General features: G+C 49.2%; 11 protein-coding genes across 11 annotated transcripts; 2 read left to right on the top strand and 9 right to left on the bottom strand.

The window, feature by feature from the left end:
- Positions 1-7: 7 nt before the first annotated feature.
- Positions 8-758, bottom strand: DEU56DRAFT_765472 (uncharacterized protein). Its single transcript, XM_041351013.1, has 3 exons — positions 640-758; positions 537-570; positions 8-488 (listed from the first exon to the last, which is right to left on the bottom strand). The coding sequence occupies exons 2-3, from the start codon at positions 540-542 to the stop codon at positions 66-68; spliced, it is 429 nt and encodes a 142-aa protein (XP_041215057.1). The 5' UTR covers positions 543-570; positions 640-758; the 3' UTR covers positions 8-65.
- On the top strand, positions 759-2,191 carry DEU56DRAFT_765468 (DUF1682-domain-containing protein). The gene is made up of 5 exons (XM_041351012.1): positions 759-926; positions 977-1,073; positions 1,124-1,463; positions 1,514-2,014; positions 2,070-2,191. The coding sequence occupies exons 1-5, from the start codon at positions 812-814 to the stop codon at positions 2,133-2,135; spliced, it is 1,119 nt and encodes a 372-aa protein (XP_041215056.1). The 5' UTR covers positions 759-811; the 3' UTR covers positions 2,136-2,191.
- On the bottom strand, positions 2,192-6,157 carry DEU56DRAFT_765463 (uncharacterized protein). Its single transcript, XM_041351011.1, has 11 exons — positions 5,814-6,157; positions 5,699-5,762; positions 5,525-5,635; positions 5,299-5,471; positions 4,829-5,252; positions 3,796-4,775; positions 3,587-3,745; positions 3,483-3,535; positions 3,147-3,426; positions 2,954-3,101; positions 2,192-2,895 (listed from the first exon to the last, which is right to left on the bottom strand). Exons 1-11 carry the CDS (start codon positions 6,110-6,112, stop codon positions 2,242-2,244), a joined length of 3,345 nt encoding a protein of 1,114 aa, XP_041215055.1. The 5' UTR covers positions 6,113-6,157; the 3' UTR covers positions 2,192-2,241.
- Positions 6,158-6,222: 65 nt separating this feature from the next.
- DEU56DRAFT_765451 (PUA-like domain-containing protein) lies at positions 6,223-8,880 on the bottom strand. Its single transcript, XM_041351010.1, has 5 exons — positions 8,625-8,880; positions 7,834-8,563; positions 7,652-7,778; positions 6,753-7,596; positions 6,223-6,695 (listed from the first exon to the last, which is right to left on the bottom strand). Exons 2-5 carry the CDS (start codon positions 8,515-8,517, stop codon positions 6,665-6,667), a joined length of 1,686 nt encoding a protein of 561 aa, XP_041215054.1. The 5' UTR covers positions 8,518-8,563; positions 8,625-8,880; the 3' UTR covers positions 6,223-6,664.
- Positions 8,869-11,356, bottom strand: DEU56DRAFT_875855 (glucose-6-phosphate dehydrogenase). The gene is made up of 8 exons (XM_041356004.1): positions 10,989-11,356; positions 10,895-10,929; positions 10,177-10,840; positions 10,039-10,115; positions 9,774-9,975; positions 9,411-9,715; positions 9,211-9,353; positions 8,869-9,152 (listed from the first exon to the last, which is right to left on the bottom strand). The coding sequence occupies exons 1-8, from the start codon at positions 11,074-11,076 to the stop codon at positions 9,119-9,121; spliced, it is 1,548 nt and encodes a 515-aa protein (XP_041215053.1). The 5' UTR covers positions 11,077-11,356; the 3' UTR covers positions 8,869-9,118.
- Positions 11,357-11,406: 50 nt separating this feature from the next.
- On the top strand, positions 11,407-12,190 carry DEU56DRAFT_867589 (Fms-interacting protein-domain-containing protein; the record flags this gene model as incomplete). Its single annotated transcript, XM_041355435.1, has 4 exons — positions 11,407-11,675; positions 11,726-11,869; positions 11,930-12,044; positions 12,107-12,190. The coding sequence occupies 4 exons, from the start codon at positions 11,407-11,409 to the stop codon at positions 12,188-12,190; spliced, it is 612 nt and encodes a 203-aa protein (XP_041215052.1).
- A 383-nt stretch (positions 12,191-12,573) lies between these two features.
- Positions 12,574-13,286, bottom strand: DEU56DRAFT_906254 (ubiquitin-conjugating enzyme/RWD-like protein; the record flags this gene model as incomplete). The annotated part of the gene is made up of 5 exons (XM_041356805.1): positions 12,574-12,698; positions 12,751-12,879; positions 12,937-12,989; positions 13,045-13,159; positions 13,211-13,286. The coding sequence occupies 5 exons, from the start codon at positions 13,284-13,286 to the stop codon at positions 12,574-12,576; spliced, it is 498 nt and encodes a 165-aa protein (XP_041215051.1).
- A 335-nt stretch (positions 13,287-13,621) lies between these two features.
- On the bottom strand, positions 13,622-14,706 carry DEU56DRAFT_765444 (uncharacterized protein). Its single transcript, XM_041351009.1, has 5 exons — positions 14,547-14,706; positions 14,431-14,487; positions 14,311-14,371; positions 14,159-14,262; positions 13,622-14,098 (listed from the first exon to the last, which is right to left on the bottom strand). The coding sequence occupies exons 1-5, from the start codon at positions 14,680-14,682 to the stop codon at positions 13,803-13,805; spliced, it is 654 nt and encodes a 217-aa protein (XP_041215050.1). The 5' UTR covers positions 14,683-14,706; the 3' UTR covers positions 13,622-13,802.
- On the bottom strand, positions 14,707-16,336 carry DEU56DRAFT_765438 (uncharacterized protein). The gene is made up of 8 exons (XM_041351008.1): positions 15,991-16,336; positions 15,856-15,933; positions 15,746-15,806; positions 15,631-15,695; positions 15,545-15,563; positions 15,428-15,492; positions 15,308-15,376; positions 14,707-15,254 (listed from the first exon to the last, which is right to left on the bottom strand). Exons 1-8 carry the CDS (start codon positions 16,028-16,030, stop codon positions 14,974-14,976), a joined length of 678 nt encoding a protein of 225 aa, XP_041215049.1. The 5' UTR covers positions 16,031-16,336; the 3' UTR covers positions 14,707-14,973.
- Positions 16,337-18,075, bottom strand: DEU56DRAFT_765435 (uncharacterized protein). The gene is made up of 7 exons (XM_041351007.1): positions 17,528-18,075; positions 17,398-17,475; positions 17,285-17,345; positions 17,143-17,231; positions 16,996-17,091; positions 16,871-16,939; positions 16,337-16,822 (listed from the first exon to the last, which is right to left on the bottom strand). The coding sequence occupies exons 1-7, from the start codon at positions 17,721-17,723 to the stop codon at positions 16,512-16,514; spliced, it is 900 nt and encodes a 299-aa protein (XP_041215048.1). The 5' UTR covers positions 17,724-18,075; the 3' UTR covers positions 16,337-16,511.
- DEU56DRAFT_765421 (acetoacetyl-CoA synthetase) lies at positions 18,069-21,074 on the bottom strand. Its single transcript, XM_041351006.1, has 15 exons — positions 20,666-21,074; positions 20,466-20,614; positions 20,371-20,407; positions 20,273-20,327; positions 20,175-20,222; positions 19,859-20,124; positions 19,793-19,802; positions 19,636-19,740; positions 19,419-19,584; positions 19,220-19,361; positions 18,889-19,170; positions 18,749-18,833; positions 18,438-18,696; positions 18,312-18,377; positions 18,069-18,264 (listed from the first exon to the last, which is right to left on the bottom strand). The coding sequence occupies exons 1-15, from the start codon at positions 20,997-20,999 to the stop codon at positions 18,154-18,156; spliced, it is 2,115 nt and encodes a 704-aa protein (XP_041215047.1). The 5' UTR covers positions 21,000-21,074; the 3' UTR covers positions 18,069-18,153.
- Between the last annotated feature and the right edge of the window lie 188 nt (positions 21,075-21,262).

Raw genomic sequence — 21,262 nt, 5'->3', positions numbered from 1 at the left:
GCTGTGCTGCTGCAGGGGCTATTTCTCCTATTAATGTTATGGGACGGCCTGCTGTACCATACAAGTCAACTACTGCTTGGGGTATACACTTTGGATCCTTTATACGTTCTTCTGTGAGGCTCATCAAGCAACTTTTTAAGCTTAGCAGCAACTTCCTTCACCCCCTGACGACAATCTTCCATTCCTCGCCATGTTCCGGCGACACTCCAACATTCAGAACACGCTTTCGACGCCTCGTTAACCGTCTCAAGTTCCAGCTCCCCTCTTGAATGTAACACAACCATAATGTCAACGAGACGATGGAACCCAGTACACCATGTCTGGATGCCACGCTCGGAATTGGTGCTCGTATCAGTCACAAGGTACGACGATGCGAGTCCGATTGCGCGACGCAACATGGCTTGATCAATAGCGCTCGACTGCTGTGTCATATGCTTGACAATATGCACAACAAAGCGCCCATAGTCGGTTGGCTGGCTTTGTCTTGGCTTCACATAAAGTTAGAAACACCGAATTACGGATTGGTTTGAACTTACCTCCATTTCGACTCGAAATTGATCGAGCAATGACCTTGTGTCAAGCATTGATGGATCCATTGTCAGTGTCTGAAGGAAAGAGCGAGGGGATGATGGGACTCACAACTTTCTTGCCTCTTCTACCTTGTCTGCTGCGATCTGAGCCCATTCTTGATGCCAGATCGAACGTCCTCCGGAAATTACCGAACCCCGGACTTCTTTCCGAAAATTCCCAAGTGTTCCTTAAGAGTTGACTTTGAAGTCTTCATCCCGAGGACAAGTACTATAAGCAGGCCATGGCAAGTCTCATCGTCAAAATTCTTGGTGTTATGACACCCCCGCCTTTTGTACAACCAACGGACTATGATGGTTGGCAAATTTCATGGAAATTTTTGGTCTTTCGTCCAGGGCGTAAGTGCATGTCAACGGTTCTTTTCTAACGTACTCACTCCATGGCGCAGTCTTTGTAAACCAGGCGTATCTCTTAGCCGGATTGTTGGCATATATAGCCATAGCTATCTACGGCAAATATGTCAACTCCAAAAGAGCCAACTCCTGGTACGTCCACGTCTTACCCTCAATTCAGGTCATATTTAACGCACTTTTAGGTATAATGCTCACCTTCCACTCCTTCAAGACCAATTCTCCTCAGCTACAACCGCCTCAGGGCTTATTGCAGATGGTTACACGGACTTTTTCAATTTCTCCACTGGTCGACGCGCTATTGCGTCCCTGCATACCGTCTTCTCACTTCGCCCACGCCAAGATCCCTTGCAACTTCTCTATCATTTCGGCTGGCAAATGTACGACCTCAGATACAATCCATACGATGAACTCATGCTCGACTTTAAACTCGACGCGGAGATGGCTGCAAGCATCCCAGATTACGTATGGGCGGTCCTCGCAAAGGATGAATTCGCCAGCATCAAGGATAAACGCTGGGATTTGGTTAGCCTCATACGCTAACAGTCAATTTATAATAAACTTACACGCCACAGACGTTCACCCGTACCGCCGATCATGCCTCACTTCCACCTTCGCTCTCTGTGATGACCGAGTGGGCCGATGTGACTGACAATTTGTTCAAGGCTACTCCCACGTTATCACTAACCAAGCTCCTTTCGGATCCCATTAATCTCAAATACTTCAAATCGATTTCCGTCACGGATCAACCGCGTGAACGTCCTGCTGTCCCACAAACACCTGCCGAACGCGAGAAACACGTCATATTGTGTCTTGCCGTTCCTCCTGCAGACAAGGCTGCCGAGACCATTCCACTTGTCTCGGCTATGTTTACATTTATTGACGGTTTAACGAAGATGAACCTCCGGCCAGAGACCCGGTCTAAGATGAAAAAGGTCCGGGAGGACGTAGACAAGGAAATCCGGGAAGAGGCTGTCAAGGAAAAGAAGGAGGAAGTGGCCGAGGATAAGAAGGCCGCAAGGCGGAAAGCAGAGCTAGAACGTGTGTCACGTCTGAGTGCTGCAGAACAGAAAAAGGTTTGTCCTCGCACATCGGGTTCTATGTACTTCTTGCTCACCCCTTTGGCATCAGATCATTGAGCGTGATCGGAAACGTGCCTTGAAACGTTCGCAAGGCAAGGTGGTCAGGAAATCATAAATATTCCATTAAGATCATATGTAGCAAGGGTTAGTGTACATAAAAATATTATTTGATATATCCTTGACCAAGCAGTCCGCGCATGAAATAACGTCGAAGTACAATATTATGAAGGTAATGACGGTGAAATGGAAGCACCGTTAGTACCCCGAGAATCCGTAGCAGGGGCACTGCTGTCGCGGGACTGCACATGGGACTGAGATGGTGACGCCTGCGCCCCACTTTGACCCGCCAAGAACCCCAACCTTGCGGTCCACCTGGTAAGGAACTTGAGCAGCCACATTGGCTGCATCAGAGCGTCCTTGTGTTCGTCCTCCTCTTCCGCCTCGCTCATCTCATCATCCGTCTCATCACCAAGCACCCGCAAATCCCCCAACCCATCACCTGCACGGCGTTCCTCCTCCGCCTCGCTCTCCGTCCGTCCCCATACATCCACCTCCCGCTCCTGGCCACCCAGCGTCCACTGCATCCGCCGTCGCTTTCTTGAGCCAACGGTGTCCGATCCAAAAACTTTACCCCTGAGCTCGAGCACTTTTGCTCGAGGCGCAATTGCTGCTTCCCAAAGGCCTTGCCGTCTGAACTGTCCCGCCTCGTAGTCGAGAGCTGCGATTTGTTGACGACTGGCATGTGCCGTGACCCTTGCGTCTTCCACGCGTTGCAGGACCTCGAGTTGGCTAGACAGATTAGATACAAATTCATGATGATCTCTATCATCCTTCTGGAGAGCTGCGTTAATCGCTGCCAGGTTTGAAGACACACGCTAGACCACGTCAAAATGAGCGGGCATATCCATGGAACTCATGAACACAAACGCTCACCTCGAGGCAGCCAAGCATGCATGTCAAATGCTCTTCTCGTCGATGCATGACTAATAGGTGGCCGCAAAGGTCTACATCAATTCGCATCCATTTGAAAGGAATGATACGAAGGTCTCGGAAAGAATCCAGGTCGTGAAAACTATGCCGTCTGGCACGAGTATTAGCACACACACATATTTAGTCATAAGCCTACCTCTGGATATCAGGCCTCAACATTTTCCTTTTACTCTCCGCCTCGCTCTCTCTTTCAGTAGACTTGTCAGCAGACTTTCTTTTTTCTTCTATACTTCCTACACCCGACCAGCTAGACACGCGACTCTCGTCTCTATGTCGTCTGGGTTGTCGGGCAAGGAAAGACTTCACACGGCGGTTGTACTCTAGATCATCCTTGTTAAGATTGGAAGTGGACCCTTGCGCGGTGATCGATGCATCAGAAGGGTCAAGTATGAACGGGTTGTGTGTCCTTGAGATCGCTAGGATTTGATGCATCAGATCACAGTCTAGCCAAATAAGTAGCTTGTGTGCATACAGATAGGTGATACCTGGCCGCTGCTCAGGAGTTCATCGTCATCCCCGCTGTTCCTACCTCTCATGAATGAATGCGAATCATTCCAGACAAGGGATGGTACTCACGGGGATAACACCACAGACGGTACAGTCAAAACGCTTGTATCGGCATACACGTGACCTGATAAAGATGATTGTGCAGACAACGGCACTGCTATCAGCGATGAGCGCCCTGTAGATCTCAATGGAGATGATAGATCTATCGATCGCTTGGACCGATTGATGCTATAATGAAGGTGTCAGCCCGGAGCGGAAGAATCCAAGAAGCCACCGACCCAGCCCAGAATTCCAATTTCTTCTGCACCTTTCCAGACCAAGCACCCCCGAAGGTAAGATCGATATCGTCTTCGCCCGCACTCTTTACGATGCCAGAATCATCCACATCACTTGACGTAAGTCGTTCCTTGTCCTTATCTTTTTCTCGTACCTTCTCCTGGGTTCTATGGAGTGTTTGTGTGGGGCCCGCTGCACGGGCCCGCAAGCGAACCGCTACCTCCACTCTACCGGTCCAAAGCGCACGCACACTGCCGGCTACCCGTTCCTTCTCATCCACTTCGTCCGGTTTCTCGTCCTTCCTGACACGCTCTCTTTCCAATTTGTTTTTCTCGGCCCTGGACCCAACTTTCTCATGCTGTTTATCACGGCCAACGACAGCTCTGACAAACGTGCCAAGGTCTGCCACGGGTGCCAATATACCCTCCGCACCAGCCACGCCACCGCGCCCCACAAAGCCCCTGACACGTCCGCTTAACCCACGCCGCTCGTCATCAGAAGAGTCCGGCTCAGAAGTAGGGTCAAGAGTTGATAAAATGATGCGCTGCACACGCCGTGAGTCAGAATGCTTAAGCCTCGCCTCATGGGTGGACGTGAGCGCAGTGAATAAGTGAAGATTTAAGTAAGTTGGGAGCGCTGGTTGGACGATTGAGCAACTTGCACCAATAGAAGGCGATGGCGAGTAAGTGGAGACTGCCGGCGATATTGACAGTCCAGGTGAGGAGGCGCCTGATACCGTGACCAGCAGAGGTGTCTCCGTGTGCGAGAGCGTTGGCGACGAGTGCGTCCCATTATTGGGATGTGAGCTGATGCCCAAAAGCTGAGCCTGTGCACATGCACTAATGCAAGTAATTAATGCGTATGGATGTAGGAATGGGTCCTTCGGCACTGCTTGTGCAAGGGACGCTAGTTTATTTCGTGCCGAGAGCACAAATGAAAGCAGCGCGGCAACTGCATTCGGGTCAGCAATACGTTCGGTTGCCTAAAAATGCTTAATTCGGCCGGAGCTCGTCGATAGATGATTATTTCACTAACCTCAACGCCTGGAAAGCACTCTCCTACTTCCACCATCCATTTTTGCAACCCATCTACGGTGACATCGCAAAGTAGGCCATCCAAAATAGGTAGGGAAGTCAGTGGGAACATTCCACACACGGCCAATGCAGCTTGTATCAGTTTCACCAGCTCTAGAACAGTAGCTGCAAAGTGCGGATGGCGCTGCGACTGCTGTGCATTAATATTTGAAGTGCTATGCTGCGGAGAGGCACCAGTGTACAATGAATGGACATGCGAAGAAGAGCTATTCAATGTGTCAGGAATGATAAGGGGATTTGGAGAATGCGAGAAAGTCCGAGTCTGGGCACGTGAATGCGGAGGAGATTTAGAGCGAAATGGATGTGTCGTGGACGGCGTGTCAGGAATGGAGTACAATGATTTGAACCGCTCCTTTGTCGTCTCGCTACGAAATGATGAGCGAATACATAAGTCGAGTACCCAAACCTTACCCAGGTTCTTCGAGCGTAACAGCACTTCGTCCACTGCATCCCATTCGTAGTAGATTGATGTTGCAGTACAAACGCTCCTGCACTGCTAGAAAGTCGCCATCGGGAATCTGCACAATTGTATAATCAGACCGAAAGTTAGCCAAAGAAGTGACCATCAGAATGCCCAAGGGCGTCTAAGGCGCATATATTAGCACTAAGCGAGCATACCGCCCAAGCGCCAAGGTACCTGTTTCGGTCGGGCTCCATCTTTGCGAAGGTGTTGAACAGAGAGTGTCAGTTCTGACTCTCCCTCCTGGGATGTCAAATGGCCAGCAGGTTTAAGCACGGTGACGGTAATCTGGAGGCATAGCAAAGGAGATGTGAACATATGCTTCCTGAAGCTTACAGCACAGGAACATACCTTGTGCGAAGGGTCTCCCGTGTACACAATGAGCACTGTAACAGGGCGCAGACGCTCCACTATCCTATGTGTCAGTCAACACACGCTAAATTCCACACAAAGACAAGCGACGAACCACTTCTCGACCGCATACATCTGGTAACCCTGAAGTTCGACACGATTCTCAGCAATTTCAAGACGAGATTTCCTCCCAATCCAGCGCTCCCCAACGGAACCCTCGCTCACCCCTGCCCCCGCATTGAATGCCGCACTTGTCATAATGGCAGTTGCCGAGCCGGAGCGCGCACGGATTAATTTTGACGAGGTGTGCCTTCGCGTTGGCGGGCTTGGGGGTGGTTGTGGTAGGCACGGAGGTGCGGGCGAGCGCACGGTTGGCATGAGCAGCCGTGGTGGGCCTAGAGTTGAGCTCGCCATGGCTCGCTGAGCACTGACGTCCGAGGGCGTAATGGAATAAGCAGTTCGGAAGAGCGTCACGCTTTGGTTAATGAGTGTGACTCCGGTGTGGTGTGACCGAACAACTACTACTAGCTTGAAGGCACTTCGCAACCCGCTCCTTATACACGCACGATTAATTGTTTGCGGAGGCCAGGCTTTATTTCCGCTATACCCTTGCCAAAAATGTGGCGGTTGGGGTCAAGACTGGCATTGAGGCACCGTCAAGCATATATAGTACTTCAAGTACTTCAACAGGAAAAAATCAACCTAATACTAATAGTCCAGATTCCAGTAACCGATGCAGAAGTAACCAAGTGAAGAGCTAAAGAGAAAATGGGGATAAATAGAGCGCATGGGTAGGATACACTCCAGCAGATGATGGTACTAAATAAAATCAGTGCGGATGATACGGTACGTGGATAGAGTACTGATACACATTAAACAAACTCCATTTTTCTTTATTTCCTCTCCTCCATCGTGATCACGTTGGTTCCGTGGTGTAACAAGGGATTATGTTGTGAATGAACAGGGCTATATGACAATGCATCCACTCGAAAACCACCTGCCCACGAGTCACAGTCATGAGCAGAATAGGGGTAAAATAATGTGCAGCACCCACCAATTACTATTCAACTGTTCGATCCAGCCCACGACCATCCGCAGACGGAGACGCGCGCTTTTAATGGGTAGTAATTTGGCCTTCTCGTGCTCGTCTATCGGGAGCACCATTCCCATCCAGAAGGAGAACGCATCAGGGTCCTCGTCAGGCGGCTGCGGACCGTATGTGTGGTTTAGACGCTGGACCACCCACGGCGCAGTGCCTGCACGAAGCTGCTCCAGAAACGTGTGGCATGTTTGAAGGAGCGCGGCGGTGCTCAGAGGAGGGTTGGTGGGTGATGGAGGTTGTGACAGGTTCGACATGATGCGCGAGAGAAGATGTTGAGGTGGTGGTGGTGGTGGTGCATGGCCCGAGGCGCTAGAAGACGATGATGATGCGGATGACGAGGAATCAGCGTTTTCCTCGATCTCAGACTCCCAGTCATCAAAAAGGTCTTCATAATCGTCGATCCGTTCCACCCTTCCGATCATGTACCCATCTAGAGATCCGCGTTCGAGTATCCTGAACCGATGCGTGCCCCAAGTTTCCACCATGCTCCGCCCGTCTGGCAGCATCTGGACACTGCGGATCTCAAGCATGGTACCAAAATCTGCGCCCGCATCAACGCCGAGACCAGCAACAGGTGCTGCACGTGGAGGCGTTATCATGCCAAAGGTTGGTGTCGGGGCCTCGAGGCAACGCCTGAGCATTAACCGGTAGCGTGGTTCGAAGAAATGCAAGAGTGTTGGCATGCCCGGGAAAGATAATTGGCAAACAAAAATGGGCGTGTCTAAACGCGCGTCACGCTCTTCTGCCACGATTGCTTGTCCCCTTGTGTCATAGGACTCAGGGTAAGCTTTGAGCACTGTACATTGACAAGAAATTAGATGAATGCATGAGCTATGACGTAATGTACTGACGAAGAGCAAGTATAACTTTGTTGTGCGGGTGTTCATGAAAGTAAGCGAAGCCAGGCAATTCCACGCGACATATCGGACATAACATGCTATGATCTAGCGACCTTTGTAAGCATTTGGAGCAAAACGACTAGTGGTGCCGCCGTCAGGGTCTTTCATGCGGAACACAAGTTGTAGGTACGTACATGTTGACAAGGCGTTGTGACAGGCTGGTAAAACAGCATAAAGCAGATCTCACATGTCAACTCCGTTATGAGGTTCTTGTCAAATTCGGCTAGCGATGCGTCCCCTGGGCCAGAAGGATGAAAATCCGGCAAACGCGAATTGGACGTATGACGTCGACGTCGACGTCGCTTCCGTGGTCGAGAAGACGACGAGGCAGGGGAAGATGTATCAATGGAACCCGACAGGCCAGAGACGGGTGTCACAGGACGTGCAGCTGATGATGAGGACGATGGAAGACCGAGTGGTTCATGCTGTTCGCTGTCGGAGTCGTCTTCAGAGTCAGAATAGGTGTCCACAAGGAGGTCACGCTGCTCGGCGCAATCCTCTGCGGCATTCTTTACCAATTCCACCAACTTTCTCACTCTGACGTCAATTCTTCGTTCACCTGGTTCGGTAGAGTTCGTATGGTCATGGGATTCTGACGTCGCTGGGAAGAACGCGACTCGAGAACTAGTTGGAATGACGGGGGTGAAATTCGATGGAGTAGACGAACAGCAAGGGACTGGGCATGAATCCGAGGTGATATGCGAGGAACAGACAGTATGACCGCATCGTAGAGTGGTCGGGTCTGTCAAAAGACGAGATGGGGAGCAAAGGGGACAGTGTAAGAGAGCCAAAAGGATATTTGGCGAAGGATATTGCATTGGATATGTTACTGAGACTGTACCGGGAAAGAGCAATGGAGAAGGGCTTTCGAGAACGAGGAGAATTATATGAGCAGTGAGATTGAGTCGAATAAATATGGACTTACGAGTACCAGAGTTCATGAGCAATATTACAAGGATGAAATGGAAGAACGAGCTCGAGGATTCGTCTAAGATTTGCTCAGGCTCCCCCTGCTCTCCGCGGTAAGGCAAAAGGCAGTTTCTTACCTGGTAAAGGTAAGGCAGCACAAGCGAATAGGACGATTCAGTACGCAACTGGAACGAGATCCAAACTAGATTCAAGCGTTCAATCAAGAGATTCACGATGCTCCCCCAACTACACTTTCCACGCCCTATTTAAACGTTACTTGATTTAATGATTCAGCTAATACTGCAACAGATCGCCGATTTTGGCCCTTCCAATGACGACCTTTGCATAAACCTCCTGTCTTGACCGGAACCGCCACAACTTTGCATATGGATGACTACCGATTTCCAAAATCATGAAGACACATGCAAGTCAAGTATAACACTTTTCATACACCGCACCAGAACCTCGTGCAAACGAACAATAAAAATGATTCTAATACTACAACCCCATTCACAAAGCTGACATGTTCGTCTGAGGCCAACTGCTGCAGAACATCCACAGTTAGCGTTCAGTCCTTCCAAATCGAGCACGTGTATGCTTACTAGTCCCCTGCTGTGGGCCTGTAACCCAACTTCTCAATGAAGCTATCAAGTTCCTTAGGTCCCCGAGAGCCATAGGGGTAGGGTGAGGGCTTAGGGCGCGGTCCTTCTTTCCCATCTATCCAATGCAGGATGGGGGTGAAAATCTGGTACATTGGCGATCAATCGCGCTCCCTGGCTATGGCTTGCAGCAGCATGCTTACCTTCCATGCAACATCCAGTTCGTCATCTCGGACAAAGTTCGAGTGGTCCCCTTTGATCGCATCCAGGATGAGTGCCTCATATGCCTCCGGGATTTTTGTATCCGTGAACCGCCTCTTGTATGTAAGGTCCATCTCAGTCGGCATTGCGCGGAACGCATATCCAGGCGTCTTAGCGTTCAGTTTCAGGTAAACGGCCTCCGATGGCTGAATGCGGATAACAAGTTCGTTGCGTGAAATATCGTTGAAAATTCCCTGTGCCACGTCCCTGAATTGGATGCGAACTTCAACCTTTGCCTCATTCAAGGCTGTAGTGCGTGATTTGTCAGGGGCTATTTTATTTTATTTTATTGGAGTGGGACATACCCTTTCCTGCCTTCAAAATGAACGGAACACCTTCCCATCGCTCATTGTTAATCCAGAGCGTGGTAGCAGCAAACGTTGGGCAGACAGAATCTTTCGGCACAGTGTCGTCATCCAGATAGCCCGGCTTCCCATTGGCTCCGACATACTGGCCTAGAAGCACATCCTTCCGCTCAATAGGTGGGATGGCACGAAGCACTTTGACCTGGGAAGAAAAAGGGACGCCAGCGTGAGAACACCACAAATACTTCTAGTGCACATGAATAACCTTCTCGTCCCGAATGTCCTCTGACGCGAACGAGACCGGTCGTTCCATGGTCAAGATACTCAGGACCTGCAGCAAGTCTGAGTGCGCACATGCATCAGCGTGGAAGCCCCTTCCCACACAAGCTCACAGGAGACTCACGGTTTTGCAAAATGTCACGGATGATGCCAAATTCGTCAAAATAACCGCCACGACCCTCTGTGCCAAAGGGCTCCTTGAAACTGATCTGGACGTTGCTGATCGAATGCTTGTCCCACGCAGCGCCCATGGCGACGTTGGCGAAACGGAGGACCAACAAATTCTTGACCATCTCCTTGCCGAGATAATGGTCAATGCGGTAGGTTTCCTCCTCTTTCCATGAAAGCTTGAGTGACGATAGGAGCTCCCGACAGGATTCGAGATCCTTGCCAAAAGGCTTCTCGACGATAATGCGGTTTGTTCCAGTAACGGCGTAGCAGCTTTCCTTGACATGTTTTGCGACAGGAACAAACACGGACGGCGGGAGGGCAAGGTAAAAGAGGCGGTTGACTTCGCGACTTGGGTATTTCTTTTCAATTGCCTCCATGTGTTTTGCCAAATTTTGGAAAGATGGGCTATCATCATAGCCACCAGAAACATAGGAGGAGATGTTCTTGAACTCTTGAATTTTAGCAGCGATTTCGGGGTCATTGTTAGGGTTCTTGATGTAACTGGTGGTGCGTTTGTGATACTCTTCTTCGTCCATCTTTGTGCGTGCATAGCCGACGATATGAACATCTTTAGGGAGATAACCGTTGCGGTAGAGACCAAACAAGGCTGGGTACGTCTATCTGGGTGGTCAGGATCCTCCAGGACGACGATAGAAGAGCATATGGCCCACCTTCTTCTTTGCCAGGTCACCGGAGGCACCAAAGACTAGAAGAGGGTATGTATGAATTGGGAGAGAGCGGCGGCGGGGACAGGGGGGGACTCACCAACGATGACAGTGTTATCTTTGAATGCGTGACCTGTGGTCATCATTGATGGGATCGTACCAGACCTTGAGCGTTGCATTGCGGCCATGATGTTGACCAAGGAGAATATGTGTTGAAGAAAGATAGATGCAGGGGCTTTGAGTTGTTGTTCTTAAACTTATTGACGTGAGTGTGAGAAGTCGTGGTTGTGATGGAATAGATTGTAAAATTACATTACCGTGAGCGGTGCGTTCGTCAGCGTGAGGCTATGAGACAGGGCTTGTTGGACGGTGTGATGTTGGCGTGATGGCAATCTCTGTAATCGTCTAGTAGCTGATTCAACGCGCAGCCTCTCATCATCACGGACTCATTTCGGTCCGCTTCTGAATCTGACGAATCAACCACGTGCCCTCTACTACTAGTACTTCAGTCTTCAGCCATGGCAGAAGACCAAGCCATAAAGCACTTTCAGGAGCTAGTCTCCTCTGACCTGGCCACCGTAGACCCAACGTCTATTCAAATCCGTGCCAATGCACTAGTAGCTCGTCTCAAAGCCCTCAACAGAAATGCAAATGCTGCAACAAGAGCATGCAAGCAAGCAACCACAGATGCTCGCCATGACATGGACCAGACCTATCTTGGTCTCCAGAATTTACTCTATGAAAAGCGTCACCTCGAGAGGGAAATAGACAAGTGTCGCCAATTCGCGTTTGTCTTTCTTTATCTGTTCCTGCAATCTCTACTGACCGTTCATACAGTTCCATTTACCAGGACGTGCCATTGTACTCCCTGCCAGAGTTCAAAACTCTGGCACCTCCTGAAGCGCGTTCAGATGATGTGCTGCACAATACGCATCAGCTCATGCTTAATCGCCTAAGCTTTGAACTTGTCGAAAGGCAGAGGCACGTTCGATACACAATCCTATCATATGGATCTTCACATCTCATCATTAACAACACCAGACTTGATCAAAAAAGAAAAGAACTCACAGCTCAAAAGGAAGATCTCCTGAAGCATAGCAAGCTTAAACTCGCAACCGTGGAAAGTGTCAAAACACAAATAGAATCACTCATGAAGGTGCGAACAATCCAATGTCCTTTCTCTCTTGCACTCACGTTGCTCGAACGCATGTTTTGCAGGCCGCCGCAGACATTCAAAAGAAAGTGGATGAACTCGTGCCGGCGCTCCCACCGTCTACTGCAACGACTCCCGCTCCTACATGAACTCCTTGCGCTGCCTAATGTACTCCCGAGTTGCCGAGTACCTCTCATCAGTCCCGCGGTTGTCTAAGCAAAATACATTATGACACGCAGTCAAGTTGGCACTAAACAATCCCTAATTATACAACACGGCGAAAGGGATGAGATGTTTCCAACCAGTGTCCGGAGGTGAGAGGAATGGAGATCATCAAATGTCGGAAAGGCGAGCGAAGAGGGTATCTCCGCAAAAAGACGAGTTGAATGATGATAGCAGATAAGACAAAATTGAGAAAGGTTAGGTGAAGTACAGAATGGATATGATATGTGAAATGATATGTGTGATGTGCGAAGAACCTGTGATGAAAAATGCGGGAGAAAGGCATGCCAGTGGAAGAGGTATCAAACCTTCAGGATTCTTGCTCTTCGTCCTCACTGATGCTGCCGATATCGCTCATCTCTTCGTCTGCTTCGTCATCATTGCAGTCTTCTGTGGCATCCACAATGTCCTTGGTTGCGAAACGTTGTACGTACTCTGAGCAGGATGGACGTTACTTTCTGGTGAGACTAGTAGGAATCAATCTTACCCTTGACTTTGGCCTCGTATTCCTTCGGGTGTCGCATCATCAGCGCGGCAGCTTCGCCGTTTAGTGGATCATTAGGATTAGGGTACCGCAATAGTTGCGGCAAGAACACCTCAAATATGTTGATCATATCTATGAAAGGGGACAGATCAGCGACATAAGCGAGCGTGCGTCTACCGTCCCGCATACCGAACATGGGTGACCACGTCTGGTTAATGACGTCCAGGCATACAGAGCCGCTCCTGTAATGAAAACGTATGAATCGACATTTCGGGATGCATCGCGATGGCTACTGACAGCTCATCTATGTTGGGATGAAAGATCTTGTTCATAAATCCTATGCTTGGCGACTTGTATGGATACTCCGCTTGCAACTCTACGTGAATCTTCCATATACCGCCCGCGAATGGTGCTGCGGTTGTGATTAAACCGACGTTCACGGAAGAGTGATTAGGGAACGTACTTTCTCCGGGACCATAGAAGCGGACGTAGAACTCGCGCATGTTGTCGTTCACGAGGGTCACCTCGTAATCCGACATAAGCCTGCATTGCAAATCGTTACATCAGTGAGGGTGCGGGTCACCTTGAGGCAAGACTTTACAGTTTCATCACATCTGTCTCGATACGGCGCTTTGTTGAGGTGTGTCTAGAATGAAACCAAATAAGTTTGAACCGCAGTGTAAGAAGAACGGACTTATCATGCTTGTTAGAGTACAAGATGGAAGAGCTTTGGGGAAGACGCGAAGTCGCTCGACAATCACTCAATGTAATATAAGGCTAATCTAGCGGTAACGTTCAAGACCCTGCCGATGCCGATGGCAGAGTCGGAGATACTCAATTTCAGTGCCGAAAGCGGCCGGGTCAAACTCATCAATTATCTTGCAGAAATTCAATATATTTTGATTGATACTCTCCTGGAGTACTTGCACTTCTTCTACACCAACGCCATAGAAAACAAGATATATACTCGAAGACTACCGTTACACCCAAATCCAACCGCAATCCATACAAACATTTTTTCAAGAAACGTTAGGATCGTGTATTGTCATGCACCCTCAGTAAAAGGTCCACTCCTCGACGACACAATAAGCATCACCCGGGTTGCATGGGTGTGGTTTGCGGTATCCGGCTTGAGGCTTGTATTGCTGTCGGGTATAACTTGATGCGCCTTGAAGCCGTTCAGACGCCACTGCAGGCGGCCTGCCCTGTGCTGCTGCAGCAATTCCTCGGCTTCCAGCACCGACAACATTGCTTTGGGCGGCACCAGTGCTCGACTGGAACATGCTGCGTGGGTGTGCCAGGTCGATGTCGACACTATTCTGGTTCCACGCGCGCATAGCCAAGAGGAAGGCTGTCATGGGAAAGTCCTCTGAATTAGTGTGCCATTTATACCTGAAGAGGGCAGGCTCACCAAGCCAGAATGCCCCGAACGCCGCAATCAAGATTAACTCCTCCTGCGATTGTGACAAGACTCTGTTTTCCGGGTCCCCGCCGTTTCTGTGGTGTTTCACTACCCTGTCTTCGGGTCAGCTGTTGCTCGACACAATTCTATCATTGTCATACAATACGATAAGTGCCCCGATCGCTAAAATCGTTACTGATGTTTGAGTCAGATGAATAACCTCTAAAATCGATCATCCATTAAAATACTGCTCTAAGCGCCCAAAAAATAACGATACTTGCGAATCGAGTGGGGCATCATTTTCATGATTAAATGGCCCATGGCCAGAGCCAGAATGCCTACGGACGGGCACTCAACATTTATCCCACATATCATGAAGACCTATCCATGCACGCACCTTTGATGACATGTCTGAACGGGTGGTCGGTGAATAGGGCCATTTCGTGACGATAGAAGTAGGAAAGAAGTGGAAAAGGGGTGGGTGGGAATCGATGACCAGATGCTCCTTGTATTTTCGACCAGCACCAGGCCATGAGGCCGAAGCAGGACACGAGGTCAATATTTGCATTATTCAATTTCTCATCAATTGTTCTACGTAAATTTAGTCCTGGTTCGGGACTAGCCGATCTTGGCAAATTGTTATGGGCAAAGGTTGGGCAAAGGTGGAATAACTAGTTCTATCGATGCGGCGGAATTTGATGAATTCGTGTTCGAGCTACATGTTCTACATGTGCACCACTCTAAGTACAATCAGAAAATATCGTGAGCTTTCCAACACGTCAAATACACAGGCATGATTTCTAACGTTCAATAGAAGAAGGTACCTAGACTGGTACCTGAGAGACAATAGGCTGGCCACCATTGATACCTGGCTGAACCATGATGGAGTGACCCGGCATTTGTTGCATATGGTATCCTCCCATCATTGGGTATGGCTGACCGTATCCTCCGAACATCGGGGCTCGCGGATATACAGCTTCAGTGGGGTATCCTGGAAATTCTCCAAACCAGCCTAGCTGCGAGACATGTTCCCGCCACGCATAGTACCGCCCACAAACGACTGCGCGCGTGGTAAGCGTGATCATAGTAATGAAGAAGAATGTAACTGCAATGGAAGACTTGAGTAAATGCACCAGAAATGAAGGAATGTGCGCGCACATAACACGAATATAGTCCACGAGAATGCTTCGATAACTTTCATTTCATAGCAATACGTCCGCGCAGAGACTGGTGTGGTGTGAGCGCTGAGCTTCGAAAAATGTCGCATCGATCACTCACGACTTCCTTTGGCTGTGGCCACCTGTCCTTGAAGTGGGTAGCATTGCACATATCCGATCATATCCCTGAAGCGTGCAGTTCATTAACCGTTTATGCACCGAAAAACTATGCACTTACGCGGTCCATGCGCCCATGGCTTTTGATTCGAATCGATAAGTTAGGCAGATGTCGGAAAAGGGTAAATGGCAGCACTGCCAGCTTACCTAGCCATAGAACACCGAGGATGAAGTGGAATGTTACCTCCACTATTGGCTGCGCAAACTGCATTCTGCAAAGACATAAGCCAAGTACGGCGGATCAGTGGTGTATCCAACTGACATGCACAGAAATGCGAAGATGGTGGCTGATGGTGGAATCAGAGCGAACATGGTGAAGTCACCTAAAAAGACGGTTCAGGCGTTAATTGATAGAGGTGGGGCAATACGCACGATTGATGTGGGGGAGGAATAATCTTGCAAAGTTGGCGGCAAATCCAAGGACAGCCCCGGATAGCAGAAAAACGGTTACTGGATATCATCGATTGATCAATCGATAGGGACGTGGATTGCGAATGAGCAACGTACCATAACCGATGAGCCTCATATTCATAAACAGGATAGTCATGGCTGAAAAACGTCGTCAAAGTTAGCGGTCAGGTTTAAGGTCGTGAATGTGGGTGGGTCCTTGTTTATATGGTATGTCGTGCCGGAAAGAAGGATTGGAGTCAGGGACGTAACTGAACAATGTACCGGCCCTCGTTGAACGATGATTCGGATGAAATCACCTTCAATGATTGAATGCTATATTTGGCCCAATCTATAGCCTATAACTTGAGGCAGCACCACTTGGCTCCATATGCATGGCTCAAGCACAAACACAGGTCATCAAGAGTTTGGTCGGAAGACGAAAGTGCACTCCGCACAAACCCGTCGCTTGCATCAGGCGACGCTATTCAAGACCACAAGAACGAAAATTGTGATATTGACAGCCCCATGTCAAATCTAGCAAGTATGTGGTACAGACAGTATCTATTCGACTTCCCAAGCAAGCGCGGATCACGACATTCTATGCCGATAAAAACCCAAATGCGAAATATGTACAGCGGTCACCGCCTGGGTGACGCGTTTCTCTTATACTTGTCCGACGTGTGGGCGGGTGCTGGGGCGTTATGCCCTTGAGCCGACCATCCAGGGTAACGTGAGTCCCCGCGTCTTGTTTCTTGCCCCCAGGGCGCTGAAGCCTTCTCATCGTAGGTCCTGCCTCTTGATCGTGACCGGCTACTAACGGGTGTTGGTAACTTGGACATATTCTTTCCAAACCACGGGTATTCAGTAACGGCAATGTACCACACATTGCGGTTGACACGGAAATGGTGTTTCACTGCGAGTGCCAGCAAGAACAACAAGAACGCCAATACTGCGAGAGATTGAGGCATGCTCTAAGATATGAATTCGATTCACTTACTGAGAATAACGTTGAAAAGTGAGAATGCCTCCAAAACCCGATACTGAGCTTGGTATGTCTCTGTGGAGACTTGCGGCGAAATGTTAGACTTCTCATCATCAAATGGATATACTCTTGTAACTTACACCCAGGAACATCAATGGGAATAGTCTCCGCATCGGACGAAAAGCATTCTACATCTGCATTCTCCGAGTCTGAGCTCGCTAAGAAGGCACCCAAAGCTGGACCGGTCAATTAGCGTGCAACCGCTATCAAGCCCGTGATTCGCCTACCAAGCCAAAAAGTCCCAAGCAATCCAAGGCATCCGAGCTCGATTCTCGTGGAGATCGGATTAGTGGTCCGAATCAAGGTACATCCAAGTCTATAGCCCTAGTCAATGCCAGCGCGTCGTGCGAAGTTTATATATCAACTCACAGAATGATGAGAATCAGCATGCTGGCACTGCATACGAAAATGGTGAAAGGAACGAAACGAGCTACATTCCGCTTTAGCTGCGATCAACCACAAGAATATGGAAGCAAACTCACTGAGATCTGTGATAACCAGTAGACTTTGGAAGTGAGCTGCAATAGCCAGGCAGATCACTGTCCATGTAAAAACTGCGCCTGCCGCATGGTGAGCAGGGCCGCAATAGATACTATAATCATGAGTGCTAACCGTATATACAAGCCCGAAAGATGTTAAACTTTGATGGCATCGCTAGCCTCGTGAATATTCTTGAGAAAGAGAGTATGTGGAATCGCTTGCGACGGGACGTCTGACGTTCCCGGTTAGAGTGATGTCGACGAGGCTGATGAGGTGGACGGGTGGACTGATGTTGGCAATTCAGGGGAAGTGGACGTGCGGTCCTCATGATATAGCACGGAAAGTATGGGTACACGAGGTGAGGGTGCGTTTGATTCTCGTAAATCTAACTGACGGCGTGGCGTGCGCCGTGCAGTGAAAGGCGTGGCGGACGTCGATGATCAGGAATCCGGGGGAAACACGAGTCGTTCGTCCGCTCAAACGCAGCCGACCACCCAGGCATTCTTTTAAAGGCTGAAAATTTTCGACTTCTAATCATCGTAAAAGTCAGGGTACGGATGGACAGCCGCGTAAACGCCTCGAGGCAGATCGGAGTAACGAAAAAGGAAATCCCTACAGAACGGATGTCCGGAATCCACACGAATTGTCGGGACACCAGCAAGGGTTGAGTGAATGCCGGGGATAGTCACAAGTGAATTTTCCTTTTTTCTACCGTACAAACAACGTACAACGCATGGACATGTGTTACGATCAACGTTTCATCGCATCTCTCCTCGGAGCATCTCTCCGATGCTTGCAAACTGAGTCAGACACTCAGGATTTCGCAGTGTAGCGGAATTCACACTGGTGATTTGCGCTCCATTGATGATCTGGCCAGTTTTCAGTACCACGAATCCTATGGATTATGAGAGCATACCTTTTTAACTGGGATCTCAACGCGCTTGCCATTCAAGGTATATGGGATATCGTCGACTTGGATTATCTACCAAGCCGCGGACACAATCAGCCAACGTTCCAGGGGACTGATAAAAATGGAACACACTCGAGCAGGAACATGGCGTGGGCTCCGTCGTAATCTTATTTCCGATCTAATCTTCTTCTCCATTTCTATTGATAGCGCCTTCTTGCCACAAAGCTTAACGAACAGGATCATGCGTTCATCTACGCCGCCTTCAATGGACTGTGCCACAACCAATGCATCCTCAATCGTATCGTTCGCGTTCCGTTCTTCAGAAATCGAGAAGCATATCTCAAGGACGTTATATATTTCAGATGACCCAAATCGGATCCCTCCAGGATTTCTACGAAATCATTGGTCAAACCTAGACAGGAGTGTGAAAATAGGATACTCACAGAACGCCATCGCTTCTTCCTAGCATGATGAGTCCACCTCCATTTCCATGCTGAGAAGGTGTGATCAACACGTGGTCCCCGTGATCTGATCCAAATCAAGTTAGTAAGGGGGGCGCAACCTCATGATCCGGGGGGCGTACACCACACGTCTTGGTATTCAGCAAAATAGGATAGACGGAACCTCTCTGCTGCAGCCTTGACACTCTCGTCTGTCCCGAAACCGGGCAGGGGCCAAAACCCAATGGGCATACAAGGAAACGGCCTTACGCATACCAACTCGCCAGCCTCACCAGCTTGACAATTGTGCCCTGCAGGAGTGAAAGTTTCGATTGCCATTCCCAGCATGCGGCATTGAATTTCCCCACGATGTACCGGCAGCGCAGAACATATTCCGGCAAAGAGAGAACAAATGTCCGTGCCGCCTGAAAGAGCAGTCCAGGTGGCATCAAAATTAAACTTTGTAGATCATACCTGTTATGGACGCGAGAAGCACGTTGGGGTGAATACATTCATAAACGTAGTCGAACAGCGCATGGGCTAATGGCGAACCAGTCGAGTAAAGATGTCTCAAGCACGCCAGGTTATGGTGATCGCGAGGCTTGTAACCTATCCGCTATTGACGTTCAAGTATTGATACCTGATGACAGTCATAGTTAGGGTGACTGCTCACCGATAATTGATCGAGGTATTTCGCACTCGTTCCAAAAATTGATATTTGCAGTTCATCCACAAGATGCCACAGATAAGAGGGTTCCCTCAGAGGACTTCCGTCGTAGAGGACTAGTGTACACCCGATGCTAAGACCGCTTACTAAGAAATTCCACATCATCCATCCTCTACAATACAACGATTTAGTAAACAGTCGATCTCGGAATGAAACGACCTACGTCGTAGTATAATAAAAAAACACGTCTTCAGGGCGCAGATCTGCACAGATTACGAATTCTTTCTTTGCTTGTAACAGCATGCCGCCAGCCCGATGCACAATTGGTCTATGAGGTTGAAGTCAGTAATCAAGTTTGCTGATTGATGATCGCAACATACTTGGGGCGACCTGCGACCAACAGTTCAACGTCATATGCAAATATTCACGGTAAAAAAGCTACACACCTGTTGTGCCCGAGCTAAAAAGTATCCACAGCGGCCAATCAAAGCTTTGACGACACCACTCGATTTCTCCTTCAGAAGTGCGGCCCAAAGAACTGGACTTGCCCTTCAAAATGAACGTACTCCATGAGACCCAGTCGGCGTCCCATTCAGACGCATCCCTTCCCGACTGAATGACGATCACGACCGGGTTAAGCGAACATCGCTCGGAGAGTCCAGAAAGAAGAGATTGCAACTTTGGCAAATGAGGGTGGACTTTTCCGTTGTACCTGCATAATTTCAACGACAAACGCCTGAGTTTGCCAGGGAAGCGACCTACACGACGGCATCAACCGCAAAAATCACTCGAGGTTGTACTTGCTCAAATCTACAAATTAGCAAGTGCGTGTGCAGTAGCATTTCGATAAATTTGCGTACCGTTCTAATACTCCCTGTGTCCCGAAGTCTGCTGCTGCACTTACCCAGATGCACCCTACGAAGGTTAGCAAATAGCAGCGGAGGCAGAAATGGTCTACCTATGGCAGTGGCAGCAAGACAAGCCACAACATTCTCCTGGCAGAGGGTGTGAAGTTACGAGTGGGCACAGTACCCGAAGTTGGCGGTGACGTACAATACAATTCGAGGAGTACGAAGCCACTCGATCGCCAGGTTTCAGATCGAGCATTGACAAGGCTGAAACCAGGTCAGCAACCATCGCGTAAAGGTCGGCATATGTGACGCGCTGATGAGGGGGATTGGGACACTCGGGGGTGGGCTCAGCTAATCAGCCATGATTATCGGGTCAGATGAACAAATGATTTATCGACATACTTGCTTGTATAAGCGCGAATTTGTCTGCCGAACGACATGTCAACATATTCTCAGCCCAATTAATCCTAGCTTCGCGGAACCATGGAGGGTTCGTCGCTGGAACAGTATTATTATCGACGACGTCTTGCCCTTTGTGGCCGACGATAACGACGTCATCCCACACAGTGTCCCAGAATGAATCGATGTGGTCTGTAGACCACCGGTAGAGGTCAAAGTACGAATCTAACGCCAGACCGTATTTCTCGTTGACTTTCTTGAGGAATGCCACGCAATGCGAAGATCCAGCATCGGATGGCACGAAAAGCGGAGGTGCGGCCAGGGATTCGGTATTCATGCCTTCTAATCACCAACTGACTTCAGTAAGACTTCGGTAAGTAGTTGTCCAGGAGAAACGAGATCCGGGAGGGTCCGAAGCACATTAATCATGATGAGCTTGCTGCCAGCTCAGATCCGGCCCAAAGTTTGAATTTGATATCGCGTAGTCTTCGGAACCGAATCATGTACTTATCTCTATCGCGGAGTCTTATTTGTCTATTAAATAATTCAAAACTAATTTATTCGAATGAGAAAAATTGCAGACAACCAGCCAGGGGATGA

The sequence above is a fragment of the Suillus clintonianus genome (assembly GCF_016758775.1).
Source record: "Suillus clintonianus strain FC179 chromosome Unknown DEU56scaffold_2, whole genome shotgun sequence".
NCBI lineage: Eukaryota > Fungi > Basidiomycota > Agaricomycetes > Boletales > Suillaceae > Suillus > Suillus clintonianus.
Note: the sequence above shows the minus strand (reverse complement) of the source record. Positions and strands in the feature narration are given on the sequence as shown.

What these genes read in the sequence shown, in the direction of transcription:
- DEU56DRAFT_765468 (XM_041351012.1), top strand. Translation starts at nt 812, where the DNA reads ATGGCAAGTCTCATCGTCAAAATTCTTGGTGTTATGACACCCCCGCCT. An exon ending in AGGATAAACGCTGGGATTTG is followed by an intron (nt 1,464 to 1,513) that starts GTTAGCCTCATA and finishes TACACGCCACAG; the next exon opens with ACGTTCACCCGTACCGCCGA. An exon ending in GTGCTGCAGAACAGAAAAAG is followed by an intron (nt 2,015 to 2,069) that starts GTTTGTCCTCGC and finishes CTTTGGCATCAG; the next exon opens with ATCATTGAGCGTGATCGGAA.
- DEU56DRAFT_765463 (XM_041351011.1), bottom strand. Translation starts at nt 6,112, where the DNA reads ATGGCGAGCTCAACTCTAGGCCCACCACGGCTGCTCATGCCAACCGTG. An exon ending in GTTACGCTCGAAGAACCTGG is followed by an intron (nt 5,253 to 5,298) that starts GTAAGGTTTGGG and finishes ATCATTTCGTAG; the next exon opens with CGAGACGACAAAGGAGCGGT. An exon ending in GCATGCTTGGCTGCCTCGAG is followed by an intron (nt 2,896 to 2,953) that starts GTGAGCGTTTGT and finishes GACGTGGTCTAG; the next exon opens with CGTGTGTCTTCAAACCTGGC.
- DEU56DRAFT_765451 (XM_041351010.1), bottom strand. Translation starts at nt 8,517, where the DNA reads ATGCAATATCCTTCGCCAAATATCCTTTTGGCTCTCTTACACTGTCCC. An exon ending in TCACAACGCCTTGTCAACAT is followed by an intron (nt 7,779 to 7,833) that starts GTACGTACCTAC and finishes CGGCACCACTAG; the next exon opens with TCGTTTTGCTCCAAATGCTT. An exon ending in CAAAGTTATACTTGCTCTTC is followed by an intron (nt 7,597 to 7,651) that starts GTCAGTACATTA and finishes GTCAATGTACAG; the next exon opens with TGCTCAAAGCTTACCCTGAG.
- DEU56DRAFT_875855 (XM_041356004.1), bottom strand. Translation starts at nt 11,076, where the DNA reads ATGGCCGCAATGCAACGCTCAAGGTCTGGTACGATCCCATCAATGATG. An exon ending in AACTGGATGTTGCATGGAAG is followed by an intron (nt 9,354 to 9,410) that starts GTAAGCATGCTG and finishes CCAATGTACCAG; the next exon opens with ATTTTCACCCCCATCCTGCA. An exon ending in AGGCCCACAGCAGGGGACTA is followed by an intron (nt 9,153 to 9,210) that starts GTAAGCATACAC and finishes GATGTTCTGCAG; the next exon opens with CAGTTGGCCTCAGACGAACA.
- DEU56DRAFT_765444 (XM_041351009.1), bottom strand. Translation starts at nt 14,682, where the DNA reads ATGGCCTGGTGCTGGTCGAAAATACAAGGAGCATCTGGTCATCGATTC. An exon ending in GTTCAGACATGTCATCAAAG is followed by an intron (nt 14,488 to 14,546) that starts GTGCGTGCATGG and finishes GCCCGTCCGTAG; the next exon opens with GCATTCTGGCTCTGGCCATG. An exon ending in AATGATGCCCCACTCGATTC is followed by an intron (nt 14,372 to 14,430) that starts GCAAGTATCGTT and finishes GATCGATTTTAG; the next exon opens with AGGTTATTCATCTGACTCAA.
- DEU56DRAFT_765438 (XM_041351008.1), bottom strand. Translation starts at nt 16,030, where the DNA reads ATGACTATCCTGTTTATGAATATGAGGCTCATCGGTTATG. An exon ending in ATCTTCGCATTTCTGTGCAT is followed by an intron (nt 15,696 to 15,745) that starts GTCAGTTGGATA and finishes ATGTCTTTGCAG; the next exon opens with AATGCAGTTTGCGCAGCCAA. An exon ending in GTGGACTATATTCGTGTTAT is followed by an intron (nt 15,255 to 15,307) that starts GTGCGCGCACAT and finishes CTTCCATTGCAG; the next exon opens with TTACATTCTTCTTCATTACT.
- DEU56DRAFT_765435 (XM_041351007.1), bottom strand. Translation starts at nt 17,723, where the DNA reads ATGAGGACCGCACGTCCACTTCCCCTGAATTGCCAACATCAGTCCACC. An exon ending in GCTTGGGACTTTTTGGCTTG is followed by an intron (nt 17,092 to 17,142) that starts GTAGGCGAATCA and finishes TGACCGGTCCAG; the next exon opens with CTTTGGGTGCCTTCTTAGCG. An exon ending in ACTTTTCAACGTTATTCTCA is followed by an intron (nt 16,823 to 16,870) that starts GTAAGTGAATCG and finishes AATCTCTCGCAG; the next exon opens with TATTGGCGTTCTTGTTGTTC.
- DEU56DRAFT_765421 (XM_041351006.1), bottom strand. Translation starts at nt 20,999, where the DNA reads ATGAATACCGAATCCCTGGCCGCACCTCCGCTTTTCGTGCCATCCGAT. An exon ending in ACACAGGGAGTATTAGAACG is followed by an intron (nt 20,223 to 20,272) that starts GTACGCAAATTT and finishes GCTAATTTGTAG; the next exon opens with ATTTGAGCAAGTACAACCTC. An exon ending in TTGAGATCCCAGTTAAAAAG is followed by an intron (nt 18,265 to 18,311) that starts GTATGCTCTCAT and finishes AAAACTGGCCAG; the next exon opens with ATCATCAATGGAGCGCAAAT.